Source organism: Bidens hawaiensis, unplaced genomic scaffold (genome assembly GCF_021521415.1).
Source record: "Bidens hawaiensis isolate Kalapana, Puna unplaced genomic scaffold, B.hawaiensis_p1.1 tig00016188_1, whole genome shotgun sequence".
Taxonomy (NCBI): Eukaryota; Viridiplantae; Streptophyta; class Magnoliopsida; order Asterales; family Asteraceae; genus Bidens; species Bidens hawaiensis.
The window spans coordinates 152,889-163,795 of NW_027492472.1; the positions used below are offsets into that span (position 1 = coordinate 152,889).

Here is a 10,907-nt window from a genome sequence, read left to right on the forward strand (position 1 = left end):
CGAAGAAATACATGGGTCTTGTTAAGCTTCATCAATTTAATCACTTACCAAAACTTATCAACCTAACACGATTGGCATCCCTCCTTATAGCCCAAGGCGTTATTAATTGACAAGTTGTAACATACAAACATTTTTATTCATAATTAAACTAAACATGTTCGCATATTCAACTCAAAACCGACCACAACCCGTTTAAACTACAATCAATCAATCATACCCAGTGAAGTCATACAAACAGCAAAGCTATAAGTAGGGTCTAGGAAGGGTGGGATGTAGGCACACCGTACCTCTATTCAAGGGATAGAGAGGTGGCTTCCAGAGAGACCCTCAGCTCTAAAGTACATATGTATGAAGCAATATAAATGAAATCAAAGTTCAACAGTAATATAAAATATTAATAATACTAATAGTACCCTTAATAATAATAATTCTAATACTATATATATGTAAAGAAAATACTATTCTGGTGTGTGACCAAAATAAGGGAAATAGAAGCCATAACGTATTCTTTTCTTATTAAAAATCCTTAACTTTAATTTTACTTCTCCAAGAATTCATATCCTTCACCATGTCCTCGGAGAGGTTTAGGTCTATCAAATCATGTCTAATTCTCTCATCCCAAGTCAATTTAGGTCGTCCTCTACCCCTCCTCCCATCTATAGTAATGTTTACTACGGATCTAACAGGATTCGTCATCTCAATCTCCACTCTCTTATCTTGTCTGCTATGTTCGCCACCCCTAATCTCTCCAGAAACACAACATTTGTAATTCGGTCTAACCTTGTGTGCCCACACATCCAACGTAACATTCTCATTTCCGCTACCTCCATCTTCCGCACTTGTGCCTTCTTGATAGCCCAGCAATCTGTTCCATATAGCATTGCTGGTCTAACTGCAACCCTATAAAATTTTCCCTTTAATTTAGATGGGAAACTTTTGTCGCACAATATACCTGTGTTGCCTGTGGTTGTTTTTCATCTACACCATCCTACATCGACTCGATGGGTCACATCACTGTCTATTTCCCCATCACTCTGAACAAATGATCCTAGATACTTGAACTTCTTTACCTGCGGAACCACCTGCCCTTCAATGGTGATCTGTACGTCCTCATTGTCATTTACCCCACTAAAATCACAGTGGAGGTACTCCGTCTTAGAGCGACTAATCCTTAAACCTTTTGTCTCTAAGGTTGTTCGCCACTCCTCAAGCTTCATGTTTAGATCTTGTTTTCTCTCAGCAAGTAACACAATATCGTCTGCGAACATCATGCACCACGGGAGCGTCCCCCTGAATCGACTTTGACAACTCATCCAAGACTACTGCAAAAAGAAATGGACTCAGGGTTGACCCCCGGTGAAGACCTACCTCTACAGGGAAGAAATCAGTATCCCCCACTGGCGCACGAACACTTGTTGCACTCCTGGTATACATATCCATAATTATCTCTATGTATTTCCTAGGTACTCCTCTACCCTCCAAGCACTCCCAAAGCACATGTCGTGGCACACTGTCATTGGTCTTTTCTAAGACTACTGCAAAAAGATGTTCGCATATTCAACTCAAAACATGTTTAAACTACACAACACTTAAATCCAGACAACCCGTTTAAACTACACAACACTTAAATCCAGACAACTATTAAAATCTTTTTAGTCTTGTAGTCCTTAAACTTTTAGGACATATCAACCTAAAAATCCGTTAGTTAACTTGACTTGAACACGAGCTGTTAATGTTCAACTAAACATGTTCACGAATTAAACTCAAAACTAATCCAAACCCATTTAAACTATACACTACTCTTAAATCCATACAATTATCAAAAACTTAATGAACATGCAATTCTTATAATTTAAGGACATTACAACTTATGAATATGTCACATTGACCTAAACACAAGTTGCTCACCTAAACATGTTCACTGAGAAACGAATCCTAACCCTTTTAAGCTCCACACCTCGTAAATTCAGACAACTACTAAAATCTTATAGATCTTGCAATGCTTAAAATTTAAGGACATATCAACCTACTAACCCGTTTCATTAACCTGAACACAAATCGTTCAGCTAAACAAGTTCACTGATTGGACTCAAAACTAACGCAAACCCATTTAAACTATACCTGACTCGTAAACTCAAACCACTATTAAAACCTTATTAGTGTTCCCATCCTTAAATTTAGTCTATAAAATTCAAACACAAATCAATGTTTATTATTATTATTTTTTTTTTTGAGAAAATAACGGATAAATTACCAAAAAAACTAACGACCTTAACCGTTTATTAATTTATCAAAACTAAAACCACTCTCAACCCCACACAAAATTCCCAAATCTTACAGAATCTCCATTCCTGAAACTATTGTAATAATTAATATTATTATTATTATTATTATTATTATTATTATATGCAAGATTTAATTAAGAAAAACGAGGCCAATTTTAAGCAAAAAGATTCAATTTTGTTACATGTTCAAACATTAAAAGAGAGAAACAAGAACATTCTTTTATAAGGTGTTAATCAAAAGCCATATACCCATGATGATCCATGGGGGCTGGCTTTTGATACCCTAATCCCATTTTTTTCTTGTTTCTTTTTTATGCACACCAAGTGTTTGTGTTATTGCCTCTGAGAAATTTTGGATTTAAATTGCCTGAAACTATACATTTCTGGGAGTTTGATCATTGATATTAATTGGGTGTTGCTTTAATATAATTTTGTAGCTGGGTTGGCGGAATCCGGTAATCGTTTCGAATGCACACCAGGTGTTTGTTGAATTGCCTCCGAGAAGATCGAGAATCCGAATAACCTGAAAACGAGCACGATGAATCCGAATCGATATCTGATTCCAAATTCAAATCCGGTTCCGGTTCCGAATCGAAGTTCAAGTCCAGTTCCGGTTCCAGTTCCGATTCCAAGTTCAAATCCGGTTGTTTCAGTTCCGGTTCCAAATTCAAATCCGGTTCCGGTTCCAGTTCCGGATCCAAGTTCGAATCCGGTTCTGAATTCAAATCCAGCATTGGCGGGAGATCCGAATGGTAAAAGTTTAAAAGACGCTCTTTGTACACAACAACGGCTTCTACAAAAGCTTTATCATGAATTAGACGTAGAACGAGAAGCTGCAGCCACTGCAGCGAATGAAGCAATGTCGATGATCCTGCGTCTTCAAGGCGAAAAAGCTGAGGTAAAAATGGAAGCCGAACAGTACAAGAGATTAGCAGAAGAGAAGATGAATCATGCGGAAGAGTCAATGGAAACGTTTGAAGAAATTATGTACCATAAAGAAATGGAAATCGCGTCTTTAGATTACCAAGTTCAAGCGTATAGATACAGATTATTAAGCTTAGGATTTGACGATATCGGAGTCCACGAACTCAAGTTTCCCGAGAATTTGTTACAAATAAACGGGAGTTTAGCAGGCGAAACGAGTGCTGCAACGCCTCCAAGACGTTTAACGTTGCCTAATGTGAAAAAGGGTCATTTAGAACGTGATCGGTCCATAATGGATGACCCTGATATGATTGCTAAAGTAGTTGAAGAAAGTACGCGCGAAGATGAACATAATCAAAACTTTGAATTCCGTTTGGGAACCCAGTTTTCGTCAACTGTGGATATTACTTCGTATTTGGAGCAGATTCGGGAGTTAGATGAAGTTGTAGGACAGATATCGGGAGACAATTCTTTTTGCTTTACGTCCGCATACCCTTCGAGATGTTCTTCAATTCCTGCAAAGATGAATGAAATGGACGTTGCAGAGTCTTCACAAAAGTCAACAGATGAGAAGATGCATTCGGATTCACCGAGCGTGTGTGACGTGTTTGAAGTTCCACAGATTGAAGAAGACGACACCATTTGTAAAGATGAGGGTAAAACAGTCTTTAAAGACGATGAAAAGGTCAAAAAGTTGCCATCTTTTTCTCAGTTACCTACGAAACCGTGTTCTAAAGAAAGCCCGTATAAAGACGAGGGAAAATCGATCTTTAAAGACGACGAAAAAGTCAACAAGTTGACTGCGTTTCCTGTAAAGAAAGGTTTACTTCCAATAGATAAGAACAGAAAGGTGAGTTTGGTTGGAGATGGTATTGACGTTGACTGTCATTTGACTCCGGTTCAGGCTAACAGGACAACTGAGATAAGTAGTGGTGAAACCGAGACTGTAGGACACAATGTAGGACGCGAAAGGGCTACGCCGAGAGATGGACGTGAGTTGAGACTGTTGTACGAGATTAACGAGAAACTTGATAAGATGCACGCTGAAATTAGAAGTAGAAGCAAAAAAGGCAAGGAGTCTTCTTCAAAATATGACTTACCCATGCTTCGGCTTGAAGAGGTATGTTAGATTGTGTAATGTTCGACGGATACCTTTTATACGAGTTAAAACGGGTTGGGTGTGAATTTAGTTTTGGGTCAAACCCACAAACACATTTACCTAAATGGGTCGTATTCGGTTCCACGTGGCGGATTTGTGGTCGACCCATTTAAGCTGTTAAATTTATACCTTTTAAACGTAAAATAAAAAAAATGTGTTTCATGTCATAACTATATGGTTATTTTATGTTAAATTTTAGAAGGCAAATAAGAAACAAGCGTCAAGTTTATAGTTTAAAAGTAATTAGACAGAATAGCAAATGACGTCCTTTATGTTTGATTGTTTTTTGAATGGACGTCCTTTAACAAAAGAAACGGCATAAAACATCCTTTACGTTTAAAAACTCTATCACATTATGTCCTTTGGACATAACCCAGTTAACTATTCTCGTTAAATCTGGTCATGTGCAAGGCACATGAAGGTATTTTCGTAAATTTACACATTTGGTTTTAAATTAGTAGTTTTAGAGTATTAGTATGTAAAAAAATAAAATAAAATATATTAAAATACAATTTCAAGGTACATGGGTCGTGCTCGTGTCAACCCACAAAAACTCGTGTTGGGTACGACCCCCAAACCCAACCATTTAACATCCCTATGTTAGTTAGTTAGTTAGTTAGTTAGTTAACAAGTGGTGGTTGATTCATGGACATAGGCATTCTGGGATCTCTGGATTTGACTGCCTACATAATCGCCACCGAGATTGTGGATATGACATAATGTACCATGTACGAGAATCTTGCTAACGTTTGACATGTAACAAAAAACGAGTCTTTGCTAACTGCTTTGTATCGACACGAAGTCAAGGAACCGCGCGTGTTGATCTCTTTAACACGAGGAAAGTGAGTTGTTCTAGTGACTTGATTATGTTTAGAGTAATGTTTTTAGTATAAGCTTCATACTTGTATATAATTATGTATTTGTTACTTGCAGTTTATATTAACATCACATTAATTCAGAGGTTTTGGTGGTTAATACATGTTCACAAGGCAAATTAGATACATTCATCTCACTACTTTTGTGGTATATCTAATTATCTATTGCATAGCTCAGTAAATAAATTTTGTAATTATGTATATGTATCTGTTATAATCATATCCATTACATCATTTTTTGATATTATCTATGTCAACAATTGTCACATTGCAATTTATATGTATATGTGTGGGTTGGGTATACGCGTCAATGTTGTAAAAAAAAACCATGTGAATATATATACCGATAACGTATATGTTAACATTCAGTCACTTCCCATTTGGCGTCACTGATTCTATTTACATGTTCATTTAGTTTAAAAATAGTTCAAACTTGACTTGGTTAAATAACCGAAACCAAAGTTTAATCTAGTTGTTAATAAATGCACAAATGACATAAAATTAACCTGTAATGGATCCTAATATTCATGTTTGATACTTGTGTGGTTGTGTTAAGTGCGTCGTTTCTAACCTGTTAAACCTGTTAAGACGCGAATTCTACATAAACTAATTCCAATTTTTCATCAAGATAATATACAAAGTTCTTTTACATGATCAGATTAAAGTGTTCATAATATATATACAACTGAACATGTTATGATCATCATCAACTGTACACAATAACCAGACCAAATTCAATCAACTAACTTTCTGATTCTTCCATTAAATCATCAACTATATACACTGACCTCGGCTCGGTTTTTCACATTCTTCCATCATATCTTACCGAGTGTTCACGATCAGGAAGCAGCAATATCCGGTATCATAGCAACCGTCACCACAAAATATTCGGAACCAACCGGTAAACCATACGGGTTAAACTGGCCCGCGTCCACGGACTTCACGATCTGTCTCTCAACATGCACGATCTGGCCCACGATGTAAGCTGGCCGGTGCGGAATATGGTCTGCAAATAAAGCAACTGACTCTGAAGAAAGATAATAACGAGAGCAGTTTCGGTTTATCGCCTCGTAGTGACCGGCTGTGTTAAGTACAAAAGCAGCTATCTCGTGAAGCTCTAACCGACCGAACGATATCTTCTCCTTATTCACCTGAAAAATATACTATTAGCTATTTCCTGAATTAATAAAATATTATTTGAATATTTTTGTTATAAACCTGTTTTTCGGATTGAAGCTTCGCGTACAAAGTTTTAACTAAATCTTTCTGTTCTCCCAACTCCTTCGTACGCTGTTCGTGTGACGCCTCCGTCTTTTTGTACCTTTCAATCAGCTCGGCCCGTTGACTTGTCAAAACACCGACTTTTTCTGCGAGCACGCGTACACACTCACGGAACTCGCTTATACCATCGTCCCCATTGTCATTTACAGAACTAAACACGGTTAAAAATCATATTATTACTTGTTCAAAATAAACGTTACATTAATATTAATATTGTGAGGACTTACTTGGCGAGAGATTGAGCTAAAGCGCGCAACGAGTCAGCAAAACCGACAACACCGTTTAAAGAAACACATGTTTTTAGCCTTTCAAAAAGGCTGCGGATTTTGATAGCAGACGAGCGTAATGCACTATATTCAGACGCCCTACGGTCTGCTGCACATAAATGAGTTTGAGCCTCTTCTCTCGCTTCGTGTAGACAATTCTCTAAGTGAGCACAATTCATCTAATACCACAAAAAAAAAAACAATAAATTATTATTAGAACCTAAAAAATTGAAGTTAACTTAAGAAAACACAAAATATGAAACCTGAGATTCTTCTAAAAGATTCCGACTGATTTCCAGCTCGCTACCCAGCCTCGTAACCTCCTCGACTGCAGCCCGAAGCTTCGTTTCCATTTCGTTTAACTGATTTGACTTCTCGGTAACCAAATTCTGCAATTCCGCCACAAGATCACTACCTTTGACCGGTTCATCATCGGTCAAACTTTTCAGCTGTGGTGGCATGTAATCGGCGGTTGAGCTTGTTGCCAACACCATAGCTTCCTTTTCATCTTTTTCATCGCGGGTCGGTTCCACCATCAATGAATCCAAATTAGCGTTCATTGTTTCAGACGAATCAACACCTCCCGATTTCAAAAGTAATGAACTTGAAGCATAAGAAGCTTCGTCCATCGGCTCGGATAACGAGTCTTTATTAACTTTTTGGTCTAAAGAATACTGATCCGACAGCCGGTTTTCAAGCTCTTTAATTCGCTTCTCGTATGATTCGCACTGCATACGTTTGACTTTCAACATATTGACCAAATGCTTCTCGTGCTCGTCTTTTAACCGTAGCGCCTCGGCAGTCTTTTCAGCAGATAGTTTTAACGCATTTCCCACTTCATTATCTTCAAATTCGGTTTCGGGTGAGACCGAACAAAGCATAGCTATCGTTGAAGCAAGCTCGGCTTTTAGTTTTGCATTTTCAACTTCCAATTTACTCGTTCCCGCAATCTCTTCTAATTCAGAATCTTCCACGAAATCATTATAACTTTCGAGTCCACTTTCAGGCCCACTTTCGGAACCTTCAACATCTCGAGACATTGAAGGCGAACCCTTCTTAAAACCAACTCCCACTAAATGCTCAGGGGCAAAACGGTCCAAATCCAAAATATCAATATCAAGTAAATTAGTATCAAACGGAGCTACATTAACATCACAAGTGTTAGGTGTATCGTATAACCCCATCGATGCTAATATATCTCGAGGTATAAACAAACTGTTGACTTTAAAAAAGTCTTCCCGTCTTCTAATTTCCGATTCCCGTCTGGCTGCGAGGCGTTCGGCTAACTGACCCGCCATTCCCATATAAAGTTTCATGGACGATTTTCTCCTCACTATTTCCGCAAGACATGCTCGATAAGAGGGCCCGATTCCACGTACCACTTTCAAATGCTCAAACTGATCGTTTTGGCGTTTTAGTGCTTCAGTGAAAACCGAAAACTTGTACCTTACGTCTTTTATTGTGTACTGAATATATGCGATTTTTTGCATGTATTTGTGAACGAAAATATTCATTTTGTTTTTTTTGTTCTTGCAGAAGATTAACAGGTTGGAAATGGCCCGCTCACAATCTAGCATTTTGGGGAGGTAACTTTTGTCGTGTCCCTCGTACATCGGGCCTAATGCTGACACAGCATCGTGAGGACGGAGAGAGTTGGAGAGTTGACTGGTCAAACAGTCGTCCACGAGTTTCTTCACCAAGCCAACATCTTTGCTGCATTAATGAATATATTTCAAGTTAACAAAAAAATAACATTTTGGTATTAAAAAAAAATAAAACATTAAGGAATATGGGAGCGTTTGGACGAGTGATTAAAACAACACGAGAATCTGTTTAACCACATATTATCAGATAAACACAAATCCAAACACCTCCTGATATATATAGTTGTAAATCTAACTGTGCAATAAGACTAACCTTAAAGCTTGCAATATACTTTTCTGCTCATCAATATGATGCTCGTGCTCCTTAACCGCTCTCTCTAAATCCTTACTGAGTAATGAAGCATTACAAGAAAACAAATGCTCAGTGCTTCGTTTTAACTCTCCAAATTCATTCTTAAAGTCTCCAACTTTACTTTCAAACTGCCTATGAGAGTTGCTGCAATCATCCACCATTTTTTGCAAATTATCTTCTTTCACAAAATCCAACAAACACTTCCGGTCAGCCGTCTGCAACACGGGCATGAGTTTAACCGCCCGAAGCCTCTCCAAATCCCGCCCAAAATTTACCAAAAGATTCGAATGAGTCCGCTGTTGCTGCGAGTAACACTTAACGAAATCCGTGTAGTTATGGAGGATCATTTTATAAAAATGGTCCAAATTACCCCTGGCTATTTCTAATGCTTTCTCTTACACCCGTTGCTCTCGTGCAAGCCGCTCACACGCTTCGTTTTCATAACGGTACGTTGGTAAATTGTGTCACCGAACTGGTAATGGTACCTAAACTGTATTTCGTATGACGGCAACACCTTTAAAGCGGGGTCAGGCGCTTCATCCAGCGGATGTGGATCGTGTGATGACGATGACGGTCGTTGCGGGTCGGGATAGTTGTTTTCCAATAATTCAAGTTCCTTGGGTTGTTCGGGTTCCGGTGGGGCCGAATTACTCCGCATTTTCGATTTATTAAATAAAAAAATTTCGCCATCATCGGATGGGAGTTTATACGCCGAGAGCGGATTTTGTGATTCCAACTTCATATCCAAATACAACAGAAGCTGATCATTTAACCGAATCCCGGTAACAGAATCCAAATACTGTTGGATTGATTCCACAAGGGTATATTCATCACAATCGAGCTCAAAAGAATGCCCGTTTTCGGCTATATGAACCAAAAGGTTCCCCCTTTGTATAACATTCTCACTTGAACTCATCTTTTATAAACCCAAAATCCCAAATTCAATCCCACAAATAATCATACACCATAATATTATCAAGAAACTGATAAAAGTAGTAAAAAGACCAAATTACCCTCGACCGATTCGATCGATTCCAGCTAACTTCTCACCAATCACCAAAATCTGCAAACAAATTCAGTTCAAATCTTGACAAACCCCCAAATTAAATCAACACCCACCACTTAAAAATGCCCAATTTCAAAAAAACCCTAATTTTATAATCAACAAAACCCTAATACCAATCAACACCCACCATTGAAATCTATCCAAGATTCTTGAAACCCACCAAGAATCTGTCAATAAAAACCCAAAATTATACAAATTGAAACTCAAATTATTAAAAAGTTTGAAGCTTTTTAGCTAATTTGAGAACAAAACCTAATACCCATCAACAGTTCAACACCCACCATTGAAATCAATCCAAGATTCTTGAAACGCACCAAGAATCTGTCAATCAAAACCTAAAATTACACAAATTGAAGCTCAATTCGTTATAAAGTTCGAAGCTTTTGGGCCAATTTGAGATTTTGGGGAAAAACAGAGGATTGATTGATAATTAGCAGGGTGAATGAATGTGTATGTATAGGTTATATGTGTGTGTGTATAAGCGATTGTTTGTTGATGGGTTGAGTCGTTTGGTGTTAATAATATTATTATATGTTTGTTTGGATGATGATGATGGAGACTGTAGAGTTGTCGCATGGCATGATTGTGTGTTTTATTATTATCATCACATTTTTTCTTTTAATGATTGTGAAACTTTTTTTTTAAGGTTGATGTATCAAGAGCCGTTCAAAGGGCTCGTTGCTCGAACTCGCTCGTCGCTCGTTCGAAAATTGCTCGAAAAATACTCGCTCGTTTTTACGCTCGATTGAAAACGAGCTGCTCTGCTCGGTTCGGTTTGTAAACGAGCCAAGTAACGAGCAAAGGTCTGATCGGTTCGGCTCGAATATTTTAATTTATTTTATATATAATTATATATGAACAAATATATAAATATATAGACAAAACGCATAAATAAAAGCGTACAATTATTTTTTACCCTTAAAAATTTTTCATGTTCCGTCAATTTTATAGTTTTATTTGTTGGATTCAAGTTTTTAGAATATTAAAAGTTTGTTTAAATGATCATTATATTTCACTTCGAACTTATTTTTTAAATGATTGTGTGTTTTATTATTATCATCACATTTTTTCTTTAATGATTGTGAAACTTTTTTT

The 10,907-nt window shown here is 37.5% G+C and overlaps 2 protein-coding genes across 3 annotated transcripts; one reads left to right on the forward strand and one right to left on the reverse strand.

Annotated features, from left to right (window-relative positions):
• The first annotated feature begins 2,490 nt into the window (after positions 1–2,490).
• On the forward strand, positions 2,491–5,440 carry LOC143550760 (uncharacterized). 2 transcript variants are annotated; one of them, XR_013138383.1, is made up of 3 exons: positions 2,491–4,329; positions 5,024–5,210; positions 5,302–5,440. XR_013138383.1 is itself a non-coding variant. In XM_077041354.1 (2 exons), the coding sequence occupies exons 1-2, from the start codon at positions 2,824–2,826 to the stop codon at positions 5,045–5,047; spliced, it is 1,530 nt and encodes a 509-aa protein (XP_076897469.1). In that variant the 5' UTR covers positions 2,491–2,823; the 3' UTR covers positions 5,048–5,440. The 2 variants fall into 2 exon arrangements, 1 of the variants encoding a protein (XP_076897469.1); XM_077041354.1 differs by having other exon boundaries at positions 5,024–5,440.
• A 573-nt stretch (positions 5,441–6,013) lies between these two features.
• LOC143550786 (autophagy-related protein 11-like) lies at positions 6,014–10,337 on the reverse strand. The gene is made up of 6 exons (XM_077041377.1): positions 8,708–10,337; positions 7,842–8,503; positions 7,054–7,811; positions 6,752–6,969; positions 6,462–6,675; positions 6,014–6,394 (listed from the first exon to the last, which is right to left on the reverse strand). Exons 1-6 carry the CDS (start codon positions 9,091–9,093, stop codon positions 6,083–6,085), a joined length of 2,550 nt encoding a protein of 849 aa, XP_076897492.1. The 5' UTR covers positions 9,094–10,337; the 3' UTR covers positions 6,014–6,082.
• Between the last annotated feature and the right edge of the window lie 570 nt (positions 10,338–10,907).